Below are 25,472 nucleotides of genomic sequence, written 5' to 3'. Positions count from 1 at the left end.
CTTGCAAATAGTTTTTCCAGTTCAGAAATGGCTATTACCAACATGTTAGGGACCTCGATGGGGGCACCTGGAAGAATAAAGTGTTTATACCTCATCTCTGTGTCTTAGCCATGTTAAATTATGGTTAGGATTCATCGAAGATGTCCCCATAGTCTGGACTGGAAGCATTGAAGAGCTAAAAGAATATATTGATCAACTGAATTATGATTTATTGAACATCAGATTGACCTATATGTATGATCTTCATATATAGGAATGATACATACAGTATATAGGAATATGGGCAAACTATAGCAGTGATTGGTCTATCATGGACTCACTATGGTCTCTCCTAGTCATTGAGACTTAATTTCATATCTCTGAGTCACAATTTTCATATCTCTACACTGTGTAGTCCCTTTGAGAGATATTATACTTTGTGGAAATATCCGGATTAGTGGAGGTGCCACAATCTGGCAATGTTTCCCTGTATGGTGGCCACAGGTGACGATTGATATTTTATTCTGGGTGAAGACAATGTTGTTAGCATGAATATGGATGTGTTTTAGATGTTTTCATTATATTTTATATTAGTAGCAATTTTGATGTTTGATATTCAATAAAGATGATATGTTTTTACTAAAGTTCTTGGTATAACGCATTAGTCCTTGGAGGTAACCGCTTTTTAGTGTGAACTCTTTTGTCCACACACATTTGGTGATGATAGGTTTTCTGGTTACATGGGACTACATTCATTTGATGTGTCCAGATACCAGGTGTTTAATATTCTTCTCTTTTAGGTTTTATTTTTCATTTGATGTTTTTTTGCCTCTAAACATGCCTCTTCTAATTCTCCTGTAAACTTCTATAGGCGGCATAGGCTAACATAGAGGTGGGTTTGGAGGCTGGAAAAAGAGTCAAACACTTGTAAAAGCAGCATTTTTAAGCTCAAAGTGCATAAAACTTTAAATGTAAAGCTGGTCATACACACATCGAATTTCACTCTGTGGATGGCCCTGTCGACCATCACCCATCCTTTGTCGAAGATGCTGGGTGATAAATTGTTAGCTGGATTTCACCTGCATTCATTCAGATGCAGGCAGTGTTCGGTCATTCAGAATACAATGGCCTGCAGTGGGAGATTCGTTCATCCGTGCTGTCAGCTTGGATAGAGGAACCTGTTGCATTTTAGCATGCAGGCTGAAAAAAAGAAATCTTTAAGTGTAAGCCCAGCTTTAGAGGTATCAGAATGCTGGTGGTTGTGTTCATGTATACACAGAATATCCATAGTCTTGTTCTTCTCTATTTTCTGTTTTTGTTGCTTAACCCCCCTATGCAGTGTATGGGTGTGCTGTTTGCATTACACCTCGTCGTCCATTTTTTGGCGGTAACTGTTGATCCAGCTGATGAGAATGTACGTGCCAAGAACTCTCCCGGCCCACTGCCTGTGTTCGATAGGACCAAGCATGCCCATGTCATTGAAAACATGCATTGTTACATCTGCGAGGTGGATGTGTAAGTGAAGATTTCTGTGTCTGTTTCATTGTGTATTACATGGAGCAACCTTGGTTCTAAGAAATTAGATGATAAGGCAGTTAGAACATATTGAAACAATAAATAAAGTAATAAGTGAACCCACAGATTTTGTTTATATGTCTAACAATTTTGTCACTGATTTTGTTGGTTCAGCAACCTCCCCCTGTTGAGACATTGTATTCTGACAAGGGAACTTTCCCCCTGCCAGAATGCACCAATCAGTGCTCAGCCATTGGCTGTGAATGCTAATCAGATGCTGGTTTTCCAGCATGTCCCTTTGACAAAAGCCGGTCGTTAGGCCAGTTTCTGTCAGACAGGCAGCAGTACACGGTGACCGAATGTGGTCCAGTTCCTGCTGAAGGAGCCGATATTCGGCCCGTGTGTACACTGGTTAACTTTCCATTAGCAGTACAACTATGAGTACAAAGATCTAAAGCAAGCTGTATGACTCTGGCGTACAATTGTTCACTAGCATTCCGATTGTCTAATGCGTGTATAAATGACACGTAAGGTTGGCTGACCAATGCTGTAAGTGGTGATGTATTTTGTTTACATTGCATTATCCTGCTTACAGTGCAGTTATGTAATCACTGTGCTTTTCTGCTCAGATGCACATGCTGATTGCTGAAATTTAACCAACATAGATACACCCTGCAGGGAAGTTCTGAAGGACTCATGAGGCCTGTGAATAGAGAAAAGAGTGGGGTGCAGGTGCACAATACTTGCAGGGCAGTTTCATTAACAGTCAGCAGGGAGAATGACATATCTCTCCTCTGCTCTTCGAGGGTTTTTTTTTTAAACCTGTGTTTTGTACTGTATATTGGAGGAATGAAGAATATAGCAGAGAAGACATACCCCAGGGACAGTTTAGAAATGAACAACTGTAGAGGGGGATTTCAGTGCTGTGTATATACAGTATATGTATCAATCCTTCTTTTAATCAACAGTTTGACAGTTAAGGACCCATTCACACAGCGTGTCTGATCAGATAAGTCAATTTTTCAGGCTGACCTGATCTGATGGTCCATTAACCTCCTATGGATAGGCAGGTGTAAACCGACTTGTGTCTGTTTAAACCTCCCTTCCTCAAGGTCTGATCCGGTCTGCTAGAAAAAAACTGAAGGAGGTCTGTCACTTTTTCGTTTAGGTGGATCGGATTAGAGGGTGGTTGGGTGTAAATGGACAGCAGAGTCTATTTACACCTGGCCACCCATAGAGCAGACTGGACTCTGCTCTGCATAAACAATCATCGGGATGACAGTTGGTCACCTGTGACTTGTTTATTGAGCAAGTCTTTTCTTGGATTTAATGTCTTATGCACGTTTTGCTAAGCACCTTTGTGAAAATAAGGGATTATTAAAGGAGACGTACAGCCATAGCTCTTTCTAGAACGTCACCTGAATGAACAGCCTGTGTGCTCTTTCAGTTGCTTGACACATGCTAATCACCATTTTTTGTTAGTACTAGTACAGGGTGCTGTTATTATTGTTAATTAAACTGTTCAATTGAAGGTATAAATATATATTCATTCCAATGTTTCTCAGGTTAGGGTAGTGTTGGGATCAGCACAAGTAACAGGATTGTTTTCTTAAAATTCTTGTTAGTGTATTTGATGAGTATTGCTCTCTTTGTGACTGTGTAGATCAGGGGTGTTAAAGTGGTGGCCCTCCAGCTTGTCACGTCTATGGTAGTGACACAGTCGTTGCAAAACTACAAGTCCCATCATGCCTCTGCCATTGGGAGTGATGCTTGTAACTGTCATTTTTTTCAATGCCTCATGGGACTTGTAGTTTGGCAACAGCTGGAGTGCCGCCAGTTTGACACCCGTGATGTAGAGAGAGGGATGTTGTGTCCTGTTTTCCAGTGCTGCTTAATTTTTTTGGTTCATGCAATAAATGTATTCATTTTCTTACTACCATTGCACTGCTACTTCTTATACAAGCTTTAACACCTATTTTATCTTCACAGGGGTGCCAAATCCAAACACTGCAGTTTATGCAATAAGTGTGTCAGTAATTTTGACCATCACTGCAAATGGCTAAATAACTGTGTGGGAGGCAAAAATTACTGGTAAGTGCCCCACAACATACATACATACATACATACATACATGATTTCATTTTACCAACACCTGACATGGTTTTGAGCTTAGTGACCTACATAAATGCATAGAGCCTGTGGTTTGCCTGTATATAGTCCTGCACTTCTTAAATTGTACTTTGAGGTTCTTAAATACTTTGAGGTTTTGCATGAAAAAAATATGTTAGACACTGCTGCAATAATTTCTGCACAGAAATGAGCTGTAACACATCCAAACACCACAAAAAAAAAAAAGACAGCTAATCTCAACAAATACTGATCTCTCTGCTTCTGCTCTCTCTATTTCTCTCAAAATGTCTGAAATAGTTAATTTTTTTTACTGTTTTTCAGTGCATTCTGGGCATTTTGGAAGGTCTTTTGAGGTTATCTTTAAAAAAACGCTTCTAAACGCAAACGCTCATAAACACAGTATGCAAATGCGGCTAAACAGATGTTTTTTAACCTAGTTAGTTTCCATCGTTCAGAAGTGTCCCGTGTACATGGGGCCTAATCCAAGTGGTAGAGATAGGTCATTCAGGAACTGTAGTCTACGTGGGGACGTCCTGCATATCTGGTAGTCGTGCCTATGATTTATGGGCTTCTGGTCTAGGGTTTTTGGTTTGCTGCAAACTTTATTTCATATTATGTTCCGTAAGGATGCAAGAGTGGCCCTCCTGCATTGCCCAATTTTGGGTCTGTCCATGTCTCAGCAGAAATTGGAATCCTACCTATTCATTTTGGCCAAACGTTCTATAGCTCAAGCCTGGAGAGCCCCTTTGATCGCCTTCTAGGGTGTGAAGACCGGCTGAATGCTATGATGATCAATGAACAGATGTTCAGCATTCTTCAGGATTCTCATCCAAGATTCCTTAAGGTTTGGGAACCTTGGATAAATTATTCCTTGCAGTCCTTGCCTCCTACTAGTTATGGCCTCTTGTAGTCGTTGCCTGTGCTGGCCCTAGATCTGTGATTCTTCCATTCTTACTTTTTCTCCCTGAATCTTTTTCCCTTCTTTATTTCTTTTTACTTTCCTATACTTTCTTCTTTTCATTCGTTTACGTTTCTCTCCCATTTTCCCTGAGATGATACTTCTCGGTAGGGGATTTTCCTCTGTTTTGTTTCGATAAGAAGATGGAACGCTGCTGATATTGATCAGTTCTGCTTTTTGCCGTTCCCCTTGGTGCCATTGGACATTTCGTTACTTTGCTAATTCACCCTGCTGATTTGTAGCTGCTTTTGTATGCTTTTGTTCCGCTCTGCCCCTGCGTAGGTGTATCATGAGCCTGTTGTATTCCAAAAATTTCTTTAATAAAAATATTGAAATAGAGAAGGATTTTGGTTCACATGTTATGTGAATTGGATGTGGTTCAGAACATACGCAATTTGCATATATGTGAACCGGTTCTAAAGGGACTCAATTTTAAAAAATTCAACACTTAATTTTTAACACAATTTATAAGCATGTATATAATTAGTAGTAAAACTGGGGATTTTTTTGTAAGCCATATATATATATTACAATTAGTGCTGTAAGTACCTATAGTTTCACAGTAAATTTAACAATAACAATTTCTTGCACCCCAGCTGATATTTTAGATCTTAAGTAAAACTGATTAAAATCAGATGTCTCTGTGTTTCTAGCACTTTCAAGCTTCATGCTTTGAGGTTTAATGAAGTAGAGTTCAGGCATTTAGCAATTGGTAGAAAACAGACCATATTGGAGTGGATAGATTGTGGCTTTTACCTTGGAGGCGCAACCAAGGACTACAAAGCAGAACAATATTTTATAGGAGGGACCCTCTACAGCTGCTTAGAAGTTTGTACTTTATTGTACTTTATTATAGAGTGTCTCTTTAATATTATGTTCTCATTAGTGTCAATAAAAGTTATTTATTGAAGATGTATTTTTCTTCCTTTTTCAGGCTGTTTTTTAACTGTCTTGTATCTGCATTTCTTGGCACCGTGTTGCTTAGTTCCATTTCATCTTTTGTGTTTCTTGAATACTTTGTCGATCCATCTGTGTTGAGGAGTGACCAAAGTTTTGAAGGTACAATTTTCATTTTTATGTAAATGCTTCATTCATTCTGTATTTGTGGGAGGGAAAGCTAAAGAAACTTTAAGTAAATCTATAAGAATAGAAAATGGGGGAGTTGCTGTTGATGACTTATTTTTAAAGCTTCAGACCTTCATTGACCTTGAACAGTTGTACAGGATTTGGGCTCTGCAACTGGCACGAATGCACGCACGCACATCTAGGAGACCCTGTCCCTTTTTGGTCCGTTTAAAGATTGCTATTGTTTTTACCTTGCATGGTGCCTTGGTATTTTAGACCTCACTTGTCCTAACAATCATTCCTTCAATATGTACAAGAAATGTTGCTGGGTGCTTCCTTCTCGTTCATGAGAATGTGCTGCTAAATTCTTTGACAGGGCTGCATGATCCTTTGCATGCACCAATGAGTTCACTGCCTCCACTTGCCATGGCAACCTCCTCATTCATATGACAAGTGATTGAGAACAGTTGTAAACAAAGCACCAGTGGCTGCTCAGGTCAGACAAATGGACTGTCTTTGTTTTCCCACATTATGCCTCCCAGACAGACTTCAAAAAAGCTTCCCTTATCTTCCCTGACTGAGCCAAATCCTCCTTCATTTGTGTCTCATACACTTCCCTTCCCCTCCCAGACACTGCAGTTCACAGTATGATGGCTTCAGCAACAGAGATAAAGCTGTCAATCCAGAAAGCAGTGATCAGGACTAGGTGTGATCAGGTGCTGAATGGTAAGCTACAGGCTTGTGAATCAGCAGCAACAATGCTGATAGTCGCAACCTCTGCACATTGTTTTCATCCCATTGTAGTGCAAGCAAGTACAGTCTACATGAGTGGCATCTCATTTAGGAAGCTGCATTAGGTGGAGTTCCCTGGCAGGCTCTACAGGCATTTGTGGGACTTTCAGGGGAACTAAAAAAACACTGTAAGTGCCTATGCACTTAGAATGAAGTGCTGCAGCACGTACTATATGTTATTAATGGTAGGACATAGTTCTACATTAAGTAGACGGAATTTAATAGTGTGAATAGTGTGGACATTTTGATTATATTTTTAAGAGAATATGTTAGACATTTCAAGTTAAATAAAAGAAAAGTGTCACTTGTCCATTCAAGGCAAATGATGGGGTCCAATTGCCAGGTGAGGTGAGAGGGTGGTGAATGGGGGGTTGGGATTGCGCTTTCAAAAGAACCTGTCACTTTTAACCTGAATGGAAAAGGCCACTCAAAGCTACACAGTAAGTCAGGCTGGTTCTGTGAGAGTATACGGATCCTTTCCTACCTCACATCAGTCCTCCATTTTTTTTTATCTTTTCTACCAGATTATAGCTGGATGTGTACATTATGGTCATGAAGGCTGACAGAATCAGACTATGTCAAATCAACACCCTCTGGAATTTTCTGTATCACCTCTAATCATCATCTGTAGTGCAGTGTCCACAAAGCTGCAAGTCAAGCATTTCCAGTGCATGCAGGCTGGTGAATTCATGTAGTTCTATAAAGCTGAGCTGCCTTTATATGGCAAAAATAATAAACAAAGCACTTCTGGTGGTCATTCTACAATAACCCATAGTCACATGAGGACAGATGTGTGCACTGGTGTTCCTGTACTTTCCCCTTGTGTATATTTTAGCAGGATAGTGTTTACATTCTTTTACTGTTAAAAGGCTGTAAAGAAAATATGTAGTTTTTTCTTCATTTTCTGTAATGTTCAACAGTGATATATCTAAGTTGTGTAGTTATTTTTGTAGTATTAATGTATATGTATGTTTTCTAGGTGTGAACCTGTCAGATGTATGGTTTGTGTTCCTTCCAGCTAGCCCAGTGGAGACCCAGGCATCTGTGATTTTGGGCCTGGCAGCTCTTGTTTCAATAATGGGGCTCATTACCATTTTCCTGATAGGACAACTGCTGTGCTTTCACATCTACCTCTGTACGTGATAGAACAGTGAAATTGGAATGTGTTTCATTTATGTACTATATGTTATTCATGTTATTAATATTTTTTTTTTGTATTTTGTTTATAGAAAGGCTTGTACTCTTTCTCAAGCTATAATAAAGTGTATATTATATTTCAGTTGTAGATACAAATAGTACCTGATGGGATCTTTATTTAAATAGGAATTCTTTATGAATGATGTTTACCTTTATTCTTAACCATTAGCCGCCCGGCCAATTTCCATTTGGCGGCCGGCAAAATCCTTCAGCGTTCCGGGTGGATGCCATATGGCGTCCTCCTGGGCATGCACAGTTTGCGCGCCTGCAGAGCCACGCAGTGGCGTGATCTGTCACCGGCCGTGTACCTCAGACACGGCCTATGACAGATCTGAGTACCGGCCCCGTGGCCGGTACCATGTGACCTGCTGTGACCAATCACAGCAGGTCACATGACAGTTATATACAATGGATGGCTTCATTCATGCCATCCATTGTATACTAGTGTCTAGCTGTGAATGGTCACAGCGATCACATGCACAAGCTGAGCCAATCACAGCCCAGCTGTGTCATGTGGTTAGCCGTGGCCAAATCACAGCTAAGCATGAAAAAAAAAAACCTGAATGAATCGATGTCATTCAGGTAAATGCTTGCTTATAGCAAAGAAATTCTTTGCTATAAGCAAATTGTGTAAAAAAAAAAAAAAACTGTGGTAACATTTTACTACTTTGGTCATAGTGAAATATGAAAAATGAAAAAAAAAAATCTTAAAAAAAAGAAAACAAATGTAATAAAAAGTTTAAAATAATTAAAAAAAAAAAAAACATTATATATTTTTTTTTATACTGTCACCAGTCAGTGTCCTTGATCACCGCAATGCCAGTTATATGATGACGCTGTACTGCACTGGTGACAGTATGTAAAAAAAAAAGTGAAAATAATTCTTAAAATTTTTTCATTTACCGAAAAATTACAAAAAATACAACTTCAAAAAACTCGCCATGCCTCTTATGAAATACGTCGGACTGTCTACTTTGCAAAAAGGGGTCATTTGGGGATATCTGTACTGTTCTGACATTCTTGGACCTCAAGAAATTAGATTGGCTGTCAGAACTTCAGGATTGATCAATATTCAGATCTATACCATAGTTTGTAAACTCTATAAATTTCCTACAAACTAAAAAATACATCCTAATTTGGGTTATTTTCACCAAAGACAAGTAGTAGAATACATTTTGGCCTAAATTTATAAAGAACAATTATTTATTTGCAAACTTTTATAACAGAAACCAAGAAAAACGTGTTTTTTCAAGATTTTTGTTTTTTTTTGTTAATTTAGCAAGAAATTAAAACCCCAGTGGTGATTAAATACCACCAAAAGAAAGCTCTAGTTGTGTGCAGAAAATTATAAAATTTTAGTTTGGGTACAATGTTGTATGACCGCGAAATTGTCATTCAAATGTGAGAGCGCTGAAACCTGAAAAATGGCCTGGGCAGGAAGGGGGTAAAAGTGCCCTGTATGGAAGAGGTTAAAGCAAGCCTGTGTTTTAGCAAAATGCTATAATGTAAGAGGTTCTACTCATACATGCATTTCTAGTTCTGCTGGGGCACCCCAGTGTATGAGATGAGAAGGAAAAACCTATGCAAATACAGACTTTCTGAAAGTCAACAATTGCATAGGACTTTGCCAGGACTCTAGTATTAGTTTACAGAAATGCTGCAGGCATGAATGTGCTCCTTCTAGTGCATACTATGCATCCTACATACAGAAATGACCCTCACGTGGGCTCCTTGAAGTATAGATATAGTTCCCAGATGTTTCTATCATATCTGTGCATGTGACCCTGTTTATATTTTGGATAATGATGTTTTACCTATATTATTAATTTGACACTCTAAACATTATCACTTTTGTTTATTGTCAGATTTGACATGATAAAACAGTTGCTTTGCCCCTTCTTTTGTAGTGTGGAATAAGCTTAGCACTTATGAATACATAATGCACCAGCGGCAGAAGCAGGAAATGAAATCCAATAACAAGTGTCTAGAAGAGGGGAAGACGCCACCCACAGGCCGTGCACAAGTAAGTGTGAACAGCCACTGAGCAGCCTGCTACATTTTCTGGATTTTCCCTTAATCCAGCACGAGGTCCTGCCCATTATATTATGACAGGGCTTGACAAATTCTTTGAATCCAGGAGCCAGCTCAAAAAGTTAGGAGCCAGTTTTTTTTACCGTAGCGTGGGTTGTCCATGTCTGGGACTTCACGCGATGCAATTTGCCACATGACGATCACAGTAAAACCGCACCACATTTTAGGCACCACTGATAAGAACGGCATCCGGACCTGTGGTTTGCGATCACAGCGATTCTGCTGCGATCCCAAAACGCCCAGGTGTGAATGGAACCTCCCTAGTTCACACATATGCGATTCTGGATTCATTTTGAAACTCACAGATTCATATAATAAGCTAGATATTTTCTGTTCCTATTGAAGTGGTGCACACAGATGCGATCCACACACACGTGTTTTGACTGCCATTTTGAAAAGGGTTCTGTGAGTTTGTGGCGGTGCATTCCAGACTCACAAGTGATAGAGTAGAGTGGCATGCAGAGATAAGTGTTCGCATTGGATTGCTATTGACAGGAGTTTTTGCATTGAAGTCTATGGGAGGCGTTTTTCGTATTGAAGTCTATGGGAGGTATTTTCACGTTTGAAGTCTATGGGAGACGTTTTTGTCTTGATGTCTATGGTAGGGGTTTTCGCATTGAAGTCTATGGTAGGGATTTTCACATTGAAGGCTATGGTAGGGGTTTTTCGCATTGAAGTCTATGGTAGGGGATTTCGCATTGAAATCTATGGTAGGGGTTTTCGCATTGAAGGCTATGGTAGGGGTTTTCGCATTGAAGGCTATGGTAGGGGTTTTCGCATTGAAGGCTATGGTAGGGGTTTTCGCATTGAAGGCTATGGTAGGGGTTTTCGCATTGAAGGCTATGGTAGGGGTTTTTGCATTGAAGGCTATGGTAGGGGTTTTCGCATTGAAGGCTATGGTAGGGGTTTTCAAATTGAAGTCTATGGTAGGGGTTTTCGCATTGAAGGCTATGGTAGGGGTTTTCGCATTGAAGTCTATGGTAGGGGTTTTTGCATTGAAGGCTATGGTAGGCGACTTCCCATAGAAGTCTATGGGAGGCGCTTCCCGTAGAAGTCTATGGGGGGGGGGGGCGACTTCCCATAGAAGTCTATGGGGGGGCAACTTCCCATAGAAGTCTATGGGGGGGCAACTTCCCGTAGAAGTCTATGGGGGGCGACTTCCCGTAGAAGTCTATGGGGGGGCGACTTCCCGTAGAAGTCTATGGGGGGGCGACTTCCCGTAGAAGTCTATGGGGGGGGCGACTTCCCGTAGAAGTCTGGGGGGGGCGACTTCCCGTAGAAGTCTGGGGGGGGCGACTTCCCGTAGAAGTCTGGGGGGGGCGACTTCCCGTAGAAGTCTGGGGGGGGCGACTTCCCGTAGAAGTCTATGGGGGGGCGACTTCCCGTAGAAGTCTATGGGGGGGCGACTTCCCGTAGAAGTCTGTGGGGGGGGAGCGACTTCCCATAGAAGTCTGTGGGGGGGGAACGACTTCTCGTAGAGGTCTGTGGGGGGGGGGACGACTTCTCGTAGAGGTCTGTGGGGCGGGGGGGGGGAACAACTTCTCGTAGAAGTCTGTTGGGGGGGAACAACTTCTCGCAGAAGTCTGTGGGGGGGGGGAACGACTTCCCGTAGAAGTCTGGGGGGGCGACTTCCCGTAGAAGTCTGTGGGGCGGGAGGGGGAACGACTTCTCGTAGAAGTCTGTGGGGTGAGGTTGACGACTTCTCGTAGAAGTCTGTTGGGGGGGAACGACTTCTCGTCGAAGTCTGTTGGGGGGGGAACGACTTCTCGTCGAAGTCTGTGGGGGGGGAACGACTTCTCGTAGAAGTCTGTGGGGGGGAACGACTTCTCGTAGAAGTCTGTGGGGGGGGGGGGGAACGACTTCTCGTAGAAGTCTGTGGGGGGGGGGGAACGACTTCTCGTAGAAGTCTGTGGGGGGGGGGGGGGAACGACTTCTCGTAGAAGTCTGTGGGCGGGGGAAATGACTTCTCGTAGAAGTCTGTGGGGGGTAAAACGACTTCCCGTAATAGTCTATGGGGGGGCACTTCCCGTAGAAGCTTATGGGGGGCGAATTGCCGTAGAAGTCTATGGGGGGGGCGACTTCCCACCGAAGTCTATGGGGAGGGGGTGGGCGACTTCCCATAGAAGGAACCACAGGGTGCATCTGTGGACTTTTTTTTCCTGTTCATCCAAGTAACAAATTTGCTTTCCTGTTCCAACTACAAGTGCATAGTAAGAGGAAGAGCTAGCTACTATGGCTGAACAGTGTAGCAGTGGTTCCTATTTCGTCAGGCTCTGCTACATATTTAAAGTAGCCAAACACTAGGAATCCTGAACTATGAACTGTGTACAGAAGGGCAAGATATCAGGACACTCTCCCTGAGACCATTTCACACGGTCTTGAAGTGGACTTTGCACTAAAATGCAAGGTTGGCTCATTACATATAGACCCATGCTCCCTTGTCAAAAACTGTAACTTATATTATAGACTTCCATCTGCAACACCTGCACAAGGGTGACATCACAATCCTCCGAGTGAGATACTGGGAATGATAAGGATCCCAGATCTCCTAAAAACACGTTCCAACAAAGTGTAGGAATATTTTGACATCACCCTCTTTAGTGCTGAATTTTGGTATAAGATTTGTACCTTTTTTCTCAGTTTTTTTGCAGGCATAATGCAGTATTTTGACATTTGGGGGTGGAGCAGGTATGTGGGAACCAAACTATGCTTTTTAGAGCAAAGTCTGCTTTAAATGCACAACGGCAGATCTATGGCCTCTAGATACCTCATGTTTCACTATTAACCCAATATTACTTTCCCAAGTCATCTTCCAGGACAGCTTCACATGAGAGATAGTCTCCTCCCACCAGGAAACACCTGATCCACTTTTTCTTAACAAATAGCTTCTCCGCCCCTGGGATTTTCAGTATTTGTTTTTCTTCCGGCCAGGAACTACCCCTGTTTGTTGCTGTCTGGCGGGGTACAGAGGCCTCATGGATGAGGCTACCCCCTTTACTAAGCAAGGCAGGGGCCTTGCGTGGTGGCCTCATTTGGGGTTCACAGACATCTCCTTTCTGGGGCAGAATTAGGGGAGACAGTGCCCCTCTTTCTGCGCCCATCTGTGGTCTTGCAGGGCTCAACAGGGTGAAGGAGCCTGCTTTACCAATCTGAGGGGCCACTACCCTGTGGGGCAAAACCTACCTTCCTCCACTGCTCGCCAACATCTCTGCCCCAGGCACTGGCAGAGTGTGGGATGATGAGGTCACGCTGAAGCGCCAACTGGAACGTCCGTTCCGGGCACCAGGACCTGTGAGCATCACTTTCGGCGCTCGGGGAACAAGAAAAGGACCAACGCCATCTTGGATATGGAAGGCGGTCTACAAGCTTGCCCCACGCCAAGGCTGTCTCCATCCACTGTGGCCGTGAGGGGAGGTCGGCACAATCGGACCCTGGGGAGGGTGGAGCTCCATCACCCTTCAAACACCACCGCCGCCGAGCCAAGGTAGGAACCAGTCGGCTGGCAAGACCCCTCTGTATCCTTTTTGGTTTCCTCCTGCTTCCTGTCACTCGGAGGGGGGGTCCGCATTCTCTCTCCCCCCCCTCTCCCTCTCTTTCTCTCTCTTCCCCCCCTCTCCCTCTCTATCTCTCTCTCTCAGCACCACATGGGGGTCTCTATTTCTACTTTTGTGGGTGCACTCCTGGGTGGCCTCCTAGAAGCCAAAGAACAAAAGGTATACCACTCAGGCAAACAATCCAGATCGATCCACAACAGGTGCAGGCTCTGGCTCGCCACCACACACGATGCAATAGGAAGAAGGGTCAGCCGCACACCGGAGGATTGATGATGATAGTGTGTATTTATTGATCCATAGGACACAAAACACCAGGACATAAATACAGGACTTAACGCGTTTCACATGATCTCGTATCCTGAGGGTACCTGTACTAATATCCTTTCTTGTTGTTCTTTGAGATCATTACTTTTGATACAATGGTTTTATATGTCTTGTTACAATGTATTAGTAGGCATACCCTCAGGATTCAGGAGTGCTGATTAGGACAGGTGTTCTTTATTAACTAATATAACCTATATAAGACAGCACTTTTGTTGTTTTCTTTGTTCTGATTAAGCACGAGATCGTGTAAAACGCGTTAACAAGTCCTGTATTTATGTCCTGGTGTTTTGTGTGTCCTATGGATCAATAAATACACACTATATTCATCAATCCTCCAGTGTGCTGCTGACCCTTCTTCCTTTGGCCTCTTAGGAGCCCTCGGCTTACAGGGGGCCTATATTTTTTGTCCCCTGTTCTTAGATGGGCCCACTGGAGGAGGATAGGAAGGAGAAGGGGGCTCCTTGTGAGATGAGGAAGAACTGCACTACTTGCAAGAAAATACTTGCTAGCTCTTGGAAAAAGCAGCAGTGCCAAGAGTACATTGACAAGCTGGTCAAGAAAGAGTCAGGGTCCCAAAATTTTAGGGACCAGATGCAGGAACTGGCCCCAGATGATCCTCAACCCGGCACCTAAGGCTTCTTCCTACTGGCTAAGAAGAGGAAACAGGACCAGGGCACCATTACGGATCAGGAAGGGAATACAGAGGGCCTCTTGAAAGTTAATTTTCGACACTCTAGACTTAAAAGAAGAACAACTATTTTAACCCTTGGAAAAATGTTCTCTCAGGTACTTAACCCTCAAAACCACTCTATTAGTAGCCCTAGTCTCGGCTCGCAGAGTCAGAAAATTGCAAGCACTGTCGGTGATAGAGCCTTTACTGTACAATCTTGATGGATAGGATTATCCTCCAGATGGACCTTTGCGGGAGCCCAAGCAATGCCAAAGAAAGAGACTACAACAAAATCGATGTAAAAAGATGCGTAATCGCATACATAGAGCGCACTAAAGCATGGAGGTGCTGGTCCAGCCTTTTCGTCTTATTACAAGGACCATGGAAAGGTTACACGGCCTCTAAAGGCACCATCGCAAGATGGCTAAAGGAAGCCATCTCAGAGGGATACAAAACCGTGACACTGACGCCACCATCTGGTTTGAAAGCACATTCAACTAGGGCTACCGCAGCTACGTGGGCAGAGAAATCTGGCGCCTCCCCCAGCCAGATCTGCAAGACCGCAACATGGTCCAGCTTTAGCACATTTGCCAGGCACTACCGGTTAGACCTGATCGTGAACAAGGATCAGGCATTTGGCAGAAAGGTCTTGCAAGTGGCAGTCCCACCCTAACGTACGTATTCCTATTCAATCCTCTCATGTGAAGTTGTCCTGGAAGATGACTAGGGAAAACGCAGTTATTTACCTGTTAACTGTATTTCCAGGAATCTTCCAGGACAGCGTAGCTCATTCCTGATTGATGTATAATCATAAGCTGGCGTTCCGTCATACAATGGACTAGACATATGTTGTTCCTACTGTTGTGTTTGTGTTTTATCTTAGACATTCGGTTATATTACTATACTTAGGATCTCAGGGCCGGAGAGGCTATTGATTAAGGAAAAGTGGATCAGGTGTTTCCTGGTGGGAGGACCCTATCTCTCATGTGAAGCTGTTCTGGAAGATTCCTGGAAATACAGTTAACAGGTAAATAACTGCATTTTTAGGGGTATAATGGTTCTCCAAGTTCACTTTCTGCTTTGTTCTTCAGGAGGAGAGTTATGGAGGAAGCCTCATATATACAAATCCTGATGTACTGATTGAGGGTCCTTCATCGGGATCACTGAACACTGAGTGAGTGAAAATGAAACACTGCATGTAATTTAGAAATGTAAAAAAAAGAATGTGCTTATGTGTGCATAAGGCATATCCACCTACTGAAAGTGTCTTTCTAAATTCCTTTCTGGTCCGTTTTTAATTACTTTTTTTCCTAAACAAGGGGAAGGAGACTTTGCTGCAATGCACGATTCCACTTAAATGTTAGCATTTTTTCAATCCTTTCCCTTTTTTTTCTCGTTCGAAAACTGTAGCATGCTGCACATTTAAACACACATATTTTGTTTAGCTGCCCTGTAGAACAGCATATTTTATATAGGGTTTCTTTATATTGTGAGTTGCAATGACCAGTGACATTTGTAGTAAAGAAAAGAGGCTAGAAAGGATGTGAAGGCTTACCACAGATCTTCATTTTTTATTATCCTCTTTCTGAACATGTATAATTTATTATAAGGAGTCCCTCCTGCTTAGGATCAGGTATTGGATATAATATGGCAACTTTTTAACCAACAACAAAGTTACAATTTCATTAAATTTCTATTTTCTAGCTCTCCAATGTCCTTAAATGCTGACATTGCAGATGGCAACCCTGACTCTGACCATAAGCTATCACCAGCTTTACAGCAGAAGCCAAAGAAGGTAACAATTATTTTCTTGTCTCTCTTAGATCTCAGCCATTATTCCTTATGTACCCTTCAACAGGAATGATGGATAAACGATACTGTTAGATGCATGTAGACATATTCGATCTTATCTATGCGGGTTGAGATAAGGGGGAGTGGATGCAGCTCAAGACCAGCCCGGGAAATCCAGCGTTTTGTATGTGTGGAGTGGCCTCAGCCCCTCCTTGGGCTGGTCTTGAGCAGCATCCGCTTCCCCCCCCATATCTCATCCCAGACACTGGAACGGACTAAGGACGCTGCTCCTTTCATTCACATGCCGGTGGGTTGATCCTTTCTGCTTATCTGGCTTTGGAGCGACGCCAGTAAGCTTTACTTATTATCCATGTGAGTGTTATTACTAGATGCTTCTGAATGTCTTTTATCAGAAGATGTTATATTGCACGCATTCGTTTGCATATAAGAGCAACTTGTATTGTTCTGTGCAACAAATTGGCAGGGGCAGAATCACCAAAATAAGGGAATCATTTCCCCTAATGGAACTGCACCCTCATTGTCCTGGAATGGTGAAGAACTTGGCTGGACTGGCTTGAAGGACATGACTATATAGGGAAAGGTAAGTGACTTACTGGCAATCCCGTTGCTGAAAAGTTGCCACTAGCAGAAGGACTGTCTTCCGACATCCCTTGTAAGAGCAAACACTAATAGGTGTTTGTGATCAAATGTATTAACCCAGTAAAACGTATTCTGCGCTTTTCTATGATTTAGTTTAATATTGTTCCTTGGGCCTGACTTCTCTGATGCCAAACCTGAACACGAACTACCATTCTAGTATCCAACCCATACCTGATCAATAAGGGCACTTTGATTTTTACAGTTGCACGATAGTTGGTTTAGCCATCAAGTCTGGGAGTTATGGCCCTGTTACAAAGTGAAACTAAATTAGAGAAGGCAAATGAGTCTCTTTTGACTAACAAAGGTAACAAAAGGCATCTTGTAGTAGCTTTATGTAGGTAGGAGATCTGCTTTTTAAAGTGTAACATTCAGTAGGGTTCACTTAAGGAAGAACTCCGGGCAAATGTTTTTCTCATGCAGTGGGGCTGTGTCCACACTGCATGGGTTAACTGCTCGTTTTGTCCAGGGGTACAAGGAAAAGCTGCTTACCTGATCCTTCGATCCTCTGGGAAACTGAGCTCCCCCATGCCCAACATCCAGTGGTGGGCTCTCCCTGCCGCCCTCATGGCCAGAGCTCTTCTAATATATTTATGCATATAAATCGCATTTCTATAAATTTGCTATTCATAGTAGATTTCCTTTAGTAACTTTTGTTAGTTCACATGGTATGGCTTTACTTTGTGTAGAATTATTATATTATTATTGATTCAAATATCAGATGGCAAGAGAGAGCATTGTAAGACTAAATTCCACTAACCAGAATAATTCACATCGAGGTTTTGTTTGTAATTGAGAAAAAAAGAAAGGAATACCTATGGAGCATTTCCTACGCTGTAGCCAACAAGTTCCCATCCTCTAAAATGAGATAATTGTCTTTAGAGACTGACGTGTTCATTTATTATTTATGATTTATTCAGGGTACAGTAGATTAAAGATGAAATTGCCAATGGAAAACAAAAGGGGAGACTTTAGCTGGCCATACACTTATCAAAATATGACCGGTCCAACAGGCAAATTTCAATAAGTGTGTGGCTGTCCCCACTCAACATAAACCAGTCCTATGATTGACTTCTGTCGAATGCACATGCTGGAACTTTTTTCTCAATCAGCCAATGGGCAGTGGTCACGCATCTGTGAATTCTGATAGCTGTGGGTTCCACTGTCAGAATACAGTGTCCCAGTGGGGTTTATTCCTCCAGCCACTTCATGTGCATGAACGGAGGAATCTTCATTTTTTTTTTTCCTTCAGTCCGCTGGCTGAAGGAAAAAGAACTAACAATGCATAGCCAACTTTTGGTGGTTGTCATATCTATTGAAAAAAGCATATTGCACTTTTCGTTTTCTTGTGTCTAATTTGTTAGATAAATAAGTGTTTTTCTTTTTTTTTTATAATTATTTGTTGACTGGATTAACAAGATTTTTTAATAGTTACAGCAATACCCTAAGTCTCCCCTATTGTTTTCCCTTGCCTATTTGTTTATTGGAGTTGTTTTTTTTTCATTCTATTTTGTGATTTTTATTGTGGGGATCTCTCTTGTGGAGCCTTTAATTCTCTTGATTAACATTAAAGAGGAACCTCACTCCACCAACTCCCCCATTTTTTACCCTCATACCTGTCATCCAGGGCTGTTCTCAGTTCACATATGCCCTGTTGTTATCTGCTGCTCAGGCACCACAGCCCAGGTCCTGCATCATCATCTTTTGTCATAAAGGGGAGGGAGGAATGCAGGGAGTGAAAGTAGCTTCTGGGAGTAAAGGCCTCTTGTTACCAATTATTGGATCTTTAAATGGATGACTGAATACTCCTTTGCTTTTAAGTTCACTTTATTTCTTCAGTGCATAAAAAATTTGAGTATAATTGATTTTTTTATTGCCTGTAGAAGAAGAAGAAGAAAAAGAAGAAAAGCAACAAAATATCTCCTGAAGATGCAAACAAACATGCTGGTCATGATGGGCCTGGCCTCTGTGTCCTTCCAGTTCATGAGGAGAATGGTATGGCAGATAAGCAGCTTAGGGCTTCATTTATCTGATACAACATTTGTGTTGGCATAATAGCTAATTGGACCCAAACTTGTGAGAGTGGAGATTTAATATAATAGAAGAAATTACTATCTTGCTACAAGGGGTGTTCAAGTCAAACCGGGACTTTTCCGTTTATATAATAAAAGAACAAATTTCAAGAAGTGGAAACATTTTATTTTTTGATGTACTCCCCTGCTACATCTATACAATTATTCCAGTGCTTAACTAATGCCTGGAAAGCTTTGGCATAGAAAGATTCGACATTACGCCTGAACCATACTGGGACAGACTGCTTCACTTCATCAATGCTCAAATGCTGACCTCCAAGGAACTCTTTTATGGGTCCACACAGGTGGAAATCACTCGGAGTGAGGTCCGGGCTGTACCTCCCAGCCGAGTTGCTGTAATGTGCACGTAGTGAGCTTGTGCGTTGTCCTGGAGAAACAGGATGCCCTTAGTGATCAAACCAGGCGGACGTATGCACATCACTCAGAAGCGGTCAAAAGCGAAAAGCTGTCTTTGTATCCAGCGTGCGCTAACTTTTCAAAAATGCAAATGTTCATGAAATATTGTGTTTATCGTTCCCACAGAAAGATTCCTCTCTTGTGCAGTTTCATGGCATCGATTATCCAGGATCAGGCGTTCCATGCGCTGAATGTTCACATGAATGACTGCTGTGGGCTGGGAATCACCACAGCCTGTATCATCACTGACGGAAGTACGGCCATCTTTGAAACATTTACACCATTCAAATGTCTTACTGCAGCTGAGAATCTCATCACTGTACTATGTTTGAAGTCTCCTGTAGATATACATGGGTTTTAAACATTCATTCACAAGGAACTTCATCACCACATGCTGTTCCATGCACGCACTAACACTGTTGTCTGCCATCTTGATTCACAGTCTCTGGACTGGCCTGCGACACGTTCGCCGCTTATCAGTTATGGACACACTCGCCACTTACATTAGCATTCTCTTTTTATACCTGTAAAATTAAAATTCCCGGTTTGACTTGAACTCCCCTTATATTTTGATGTAGGGTGTGGATAGTAGATTGCTATTGAGTGTGTGGACAGAAGGTTGCTTGAAGGTAATGTACCTTTTCAGATTATATCACTTGCAGTTGTTTTCTACATGGTTTCTCTGCAGGGCCTCTGTGTTAGTTCTTAAAGCCGAACTAAATTCTATTAAACTTACCCTCCCTCACCGTTTAGTGTCTTCGACCATATTGATTAGCCAGCCCAGGATGACATAACTTCTGTGTATGTGCATGGGAATCATTTAGCCCTGTACTAGGCATGCCAAGAGTGTACAGCTAGCTGTGCATTCACTGCTCCGTGCAAATGTAGAAGAAACATTGCTGGCAGGCAGAGGAAGAGCTTTTATGGCAAGCCTCTTCGGCGGTAGAAGTCTACTTACCAGCAATGGTTCACTCTAATGGTTATAGTTCCACTTGAAGAATGAAAATTTTATTGATCCAGTTGCAATTCATCCTCAAATTTCACAGCAGAAGAGCAGAAGCCATTCTCTCAGCAGTTTAGCTCCTTCCCCTACCCTTTCTAGAGCACCTGTTCTGTAATACTCATTAGAGATTAGAATCTTGGGAGGCTGCTTAGTCACTGTTGGAAAGGGAGAGCAGAGTGCAAGGACTTGAATTACTTCCGTGTCTCTGCTATGTATTTGGAGGCTGAATCGCCTCACAGTGCCATCAGCTAAAGAGGTCAGTGGCTGCTTGTTTAAAGCTCAGATGCTGCTTTTTGGGAATAAATAAATATCTGGATGTCCATAGCCTGACCACATATTTCATATGCTTGGTAAAAGCTTGCTGCACACATTGTGTAAAATGGTAACATTTCCTAGGTGTATAATGCTAAGATTTCCCCTATTAAAGCATTATTGAAAGCAAATATATATTTTCATGGATCCCTTGCTGGCACCTGTACAACACTGTATATCCACTTGACCCTTGGGAAGATTTGCAGGATGGACTCCACTTCTGTATGTACTCGCCTTCCTGCCTGCCCCTTTTCAACTCAGCAGGGAAGAGAGTGGGAGATACTGCTGGTCTAGAGGGGGAGCGGTAGCTTCCCAACCTTTCATATTTCCCTGCTTCGAGCTAAGTAACTGCGGCAGGCAGGCAGGAGAGTACATACAGAAGAGGAGTCCAACTTGCCATTCTTCCAGCCCTCTTTCTTGCTGTGAGTTCAACAGCAGCTGTGGCAGGCAAGTACACACAGAAGAGGAGTCCACCCTGCCATTCCTTCCGCCCTCTGCAATGCTCTTTTAAGGTATTACTGAAGGAGAAAGATTATGGGAGGCTGTGAAGTGAGAGGGTAAAGCTGCGATATGGGGGGGGCTCTGATGTGAGAGGGAGAAGCTGTGATATGAGGGGCTATGATGTGAGAAGAGGGAGCTGTGATGGGGGGCTATAATGTGAGATGGGGGGGCTGTATTTTGAGAAGGGGGAGCTGTGATGCAAGGGGGTTGTGATATGGGGGAATGTGATATGAGAGGGGGCAGCTGTGATATGGGGGGAGCTGTAATGTGAGAGGGAGAGCTATGATGATGGGGGAAGGGGGCTGTGATGTGAGATGGGGTACTGTGACGTGAGGAGGGACAGCTGTGATATCAGGGCTGTGATGTGAGAGTGGACAGCTGTGATGTGAGAGGAGGGCGCTGTGATATGAAGGGTCTGAGATGTCTGGGGGGCTATGATGTGAAAGGGGGTTGTAATGTAAGGGGGGCTGTGTTGTGAGGAGGGGGGGGGGGGGGCTGTGATGTGAAAGAGGGTTGCAATGTGAAAGAGGGGACAGAGGACACTGATGTAAGGGGAGCTGTGATGTAAATGGGACTGTGATGTGACAGACATGAGTCATAGAACAAAAATGAGATTTGGACCTCTGCAGAAAGAAAATGTTACCAACCAGACCTCTGTGAATTTTAATTTAGTACCCCTGCTCTAAAGCAACAAAACTGAATGAACGTTCTGCAAACAAACAAAAAGCAGAGGAGAGCCCAGTCATGTGACCTGTCAAACTCACAAGACTGGCTGCCCTCCAAACACAGAGCTCTCTCTGTTGAGCAGAGACACACTGCAGCCCCATTTTTATAAGCATGTTTTTTAGCAATAGGATGGGCCATTATAGCGAAATTCGTTCTGTTACAAACTAGCCCCTTAGTGGTGTTGACTACTTAAGATGGTGAGAAGATACTTTCATTTTCTAATTTTCCCCCTATAAATAAGGCAACTTTGTTTCTATATGCAGGATCCTGACCAAGAGTGCCAACATAAGAGGGTGTGGTTGGATGTACACTTAACTGTAGTGATAATATATTGCCATTTTAATGCACTTGTGTAATATGTTCTAAATATAAACATCATTTTTCTATTTTTCAGAACTTCCAGTCTCACCAGCACCTCCAAGCTTGGCCAGTAATTCCCCAAATGTCCCAGCACGATCTTTACCAGTTTTGGCTCCCATCCATCCGATTCAGGCAGCAGGACCTCCTGCAGAATATCATTCTGACTCTGCTGAGTCTATGGAGGAAATTCCTGTTGCACAAACTCATCTTGGCAGCTCCTCTATGAGTGAAAACCTCTTTCTTACTCCGAGGAGTCCCAGAGACTTCGCAAATGAATGTGAGCATGGACTGAGGCAGAGCTGGCCTGTGACTGCACAGAAGTTTGAGCTTCTTCCAAAGGTTCCCACTGTTTTTGTCAGTGAGAGCAGCGGAGAACTTTTATCCAGTGGAACCATGATTGAACCCAAAGCACAGGACACTCACTGTATACGATACAATAAGATGTGGGTGGCAAAGGGAAAAGGAGGAGAGCAGGTTCTTTCCATCTCTAATGCTGAAGTTTCACCCTCCATCAATACTAACCGGTAGTTTAATCTTCTTTTATGTGAAGATTTTTACTCATTTATTCTTAATAAATTCTTTTTGATATTTCATATGTAGTAGTTGCAATTCATTAATCAACTTACCAATACACATTTTATAATGAAAGCAGCTTATGGGATAAGGTTAAGTAGTTGTTAACTTTTCTTAATTGGACTTTTTAGTAATTCTACTGTACAAATCCAATCTTGACATCAGAGCATACAGAAACAATATCATTTTTCAAAATACTCCACAATTTTCAATATAAAGTGGTCTGTAAACTCCTGTCAGTTGGCTTTGCTTTGACTGAGATGCACTATATTGCCAAACGTATTGGGACACCCCTCCAAATCATTTGATTCAGGTGTTCCAATCACCTCCATGGCCACAGGTGTATAAAAACCTCCAAACTTCATGTGGCCTTCAGATTAGCACAACAACCGTGCATAGAGAGCTTCATGGAATGGGTTTCCATGGCCGAGCAGCTGCATCCAAGCCTTACTTCACCAAGTGCAATGCAAAGCGTTGGATGCAGTGGTGTAAAGCACACCACCACTGGACTCTAGAGCAGTGGAGACGTGTTCTCTGGAGTGACAAATCACACTTCTCTGTGGCGGTTGCCAGGAGAATGGTACTTGCCTGACTGCATTGTACCAAGTGTAAAGTTTGGTGGGGGATTATGGTGTGGGGTTGCTTTTCAGGGGCTGGGCTTGGCCCCTTAATTCCAGTGAAGGGAACTCTTAAGGTGTCCGCATACCAAGACATTTTGGACAATATCATGCTCCCAACTTTGTGGGAACCGTTTTGGGATGGTCCCTTCCTGTTCCAACATGACTGAGCAGCAGTACACAAAGCAAGGTCCATAAAGACGTGGATGAGCAAGTTTGGGGTGGAGGAACTTGACTGGCCTGCACAGAGTCCTGACCTCAACCTGATAGAACTCCTTTGGGATGAATTAGAGTGGAGACTGCAAGCCAGGCCTTTTCGGCTGACATCAGTGCCTGACCTCACAAATGCGCTTCTGGAAGAATGGTCAAACATTCCCATAGACACACTCCTAAACCTTGTGGACAGCCTTCCCAGAAGAGTTGACGCTGTTATAGCTGTAAAGGGTGGGCCAGACTGGGATGCCATTAAAGTTCATGTGCGTGTAAAGGCAGGCATCCCAATACTTTTGGCAATTTAATGTAATGTTTTATGTCTGCTGCAGGCAAGAGGAAGCATTTCTTCAGGCTCCTCTTCCCCAGGGAGGAAGACTGCAACACTAACGTTGTAGGAAGTTCCAAGGTGAGAGGCAGCAGCAGGGAACAAATCTGTGTTAGACATTTGTGACCACAGCCAAGAATTGCACAGGCACCAGCCAGCATGTCAGAGCAGGAAGTAGATGTTGATCCTGGATGATGCCTGAACAAAGGGAATACAATGATCCCTGTAAGAGGTAATACATTCTGTGAGTGTTATACATTACTTAGCATGCACTCACTTAACATGCAAAATATATCTGATGCTAGGTCTTTCTTAAAAAAAAGAAATCTATTATAACTATTTTACCTTTTCGATCCAGTAGCAGAGCAACTCATTTTCACTTTGTTGGACCCTTTAATTTTTGCACCCATATTTCCCTTACTTCATAATGACTTACCAGCACAACATAACACAGTAGAACACTGAAGGCTTGTGGGTAAATATCATTTTACAGTTTCAAGGCATGTATTTTACAAAGCGTAGTAGAACAGTAATAGAGCTACACAAATGTTGTGTTGTATAGGGGCCACAATGGCTCCAATACAAGACAGTATACTTTTTTAATAATCAAGACTTTTACCATGAATTTCAACTTACAAATGCCGCTTAACATAACTGTCTTTTTTTAACATTGTAAGCTTCTTCATAAGTCAGGAACAATTCACAATAAATACAAACAACAATACTATGGAGGCACATGCACCATCAATTTATTTGCTGTTTCCCGAGTATCTACTGCCCTCAGTATCTACTGAGGATCTCAAATCTATAAATTTCAACTTACAAGTACCCCTTAACATTATTGTCACCCTTTAACATTTCCAGCCTCAGGGTACTGAGCAACATATAAAACCAACGATAATATGGTAGTATATGCGTAGTCACTTTTTCATTTACTCAGTGTTTCCTAAGTGTGGGGTGTGTCTACTGAGCATCCAGGAAGTTTGGAGAATCGCACAACTATTTTGCAGTTCAGTCCATGGGGCACCCTTGAATTTTTACACCACTTTTTCTCCTACTCTATTATGACTAACAGCACAGCTTAACACAGGAGAACACCGAGGGTTTGAGGGTAACAAGTTTATGTTGTATAGGAGCCACAATGGCTACAAGGCAGTATACTTTTAAAATAGTCACTTGAGGCGCGCCATGAATTTCAACTTACAAGTAGCCCTTAACATAATTGCAGCCCTTTAAAATTGTTAGTTTATTCATAAGTCAGTAAATTAAGCAAAAAATACAACCAACAATACTATGGAAGAACATGCATGGTCAATATTTCATTTGTTCAGTGTTTCCTAAGTGTGGCATTTATCTACTGATGGTCCAAGCAAGTTTGGGGATCAGCATTGATAGATCTGGGACCTGACGGGAATGACAAGGACATCAGTTAAGTGTTTTAGGAGGGATAATAAAAGTATTGGGGCTTTTTTTTACCTTAATGCTGTGAATGCATTAAGGTAAAAACAGGGTAGATTTTAAAAATATTTGAATATCTGATACCTGCAGTTCAGTTTTAATTGTTCATCTGCATCCACCTTGGTAATGGTTTAGAGCAGTGGTTCTCAACCTTCCTAATGCCGTGACCCTT

General features: G+C 42.5%; 1 protein-coding gene across 3 annotated transcripts in view; it reads left to right on the top strand.

Annotated features, from left to right (window-relative positions):
- The window catches only part of ZDHHC1 (zDHHC palmitoyltransferase 1), a 44,787-nt gene extending 22,080 nt beyond the window's left edge, over nt 1-22,707 (top strand). For all 3 annotated transcript variants that reach the window (XM_089684781.1, XM_089684780.1, XM_089684782.1), the window contains 9 exons: nt 1,319-1,494; nt 3,484-3,585; nt 5,517-5,641; nt 7,419-7,574; nt 9,544-9,659; nt 15,367-15,449; nt 15,980-16,070; nt 18,607-18,718; nt 22,149-22,707. In XM_089684781.1, coding sequence (XP_089540907.1) covers nt 1,319-1,494; nt 3,484-3,585; nt 5,517-5,641; nt 7,419-7,574; nt 9,544-9,659; nt 15,367-15,449; nt 15,980-16,070; nt 18,607-18,718; nt 22,149-22,642 — 1,455 coding nt within the window. In that variant the 3' untranslated portion in view covers nt 22,643-22,707. The remainder of the gene's footprint in view (nt 1-1,318; nt 1,495-3,483; nt 3,586-5,516; nt 5,642-7,418; nt 7,575-9,543; nt 9,660-15,366; nt 15,450-15,979; nt 16,071-18,606; nt 18,719-22,148) is intronic.
- The last annotated feature ends 2,765 nt before the right edge of the window (nt 22,708-25,472 follow it).

This window comes from Staurois parvus, unplaced genomic scaffold (assembly GCF_062004578.1).
Source record: "Staurois parvus isolate SC_StPar_1 unplaced genomic scaffold, SC_StPar_1.0 ptg000356l, whole genome shotgun sequence".
Lineage (NCBI taxonomy): Eukaryota > Metazoa > Chordata > Amphibia > Anura > Ranidae > Staurois > Staurois parvus.
The sequence above is the reverse complement of the archived record's forward strand: the minus strand, read 5'-3'. Positions and strand labels throughout refer to the sequence as shown.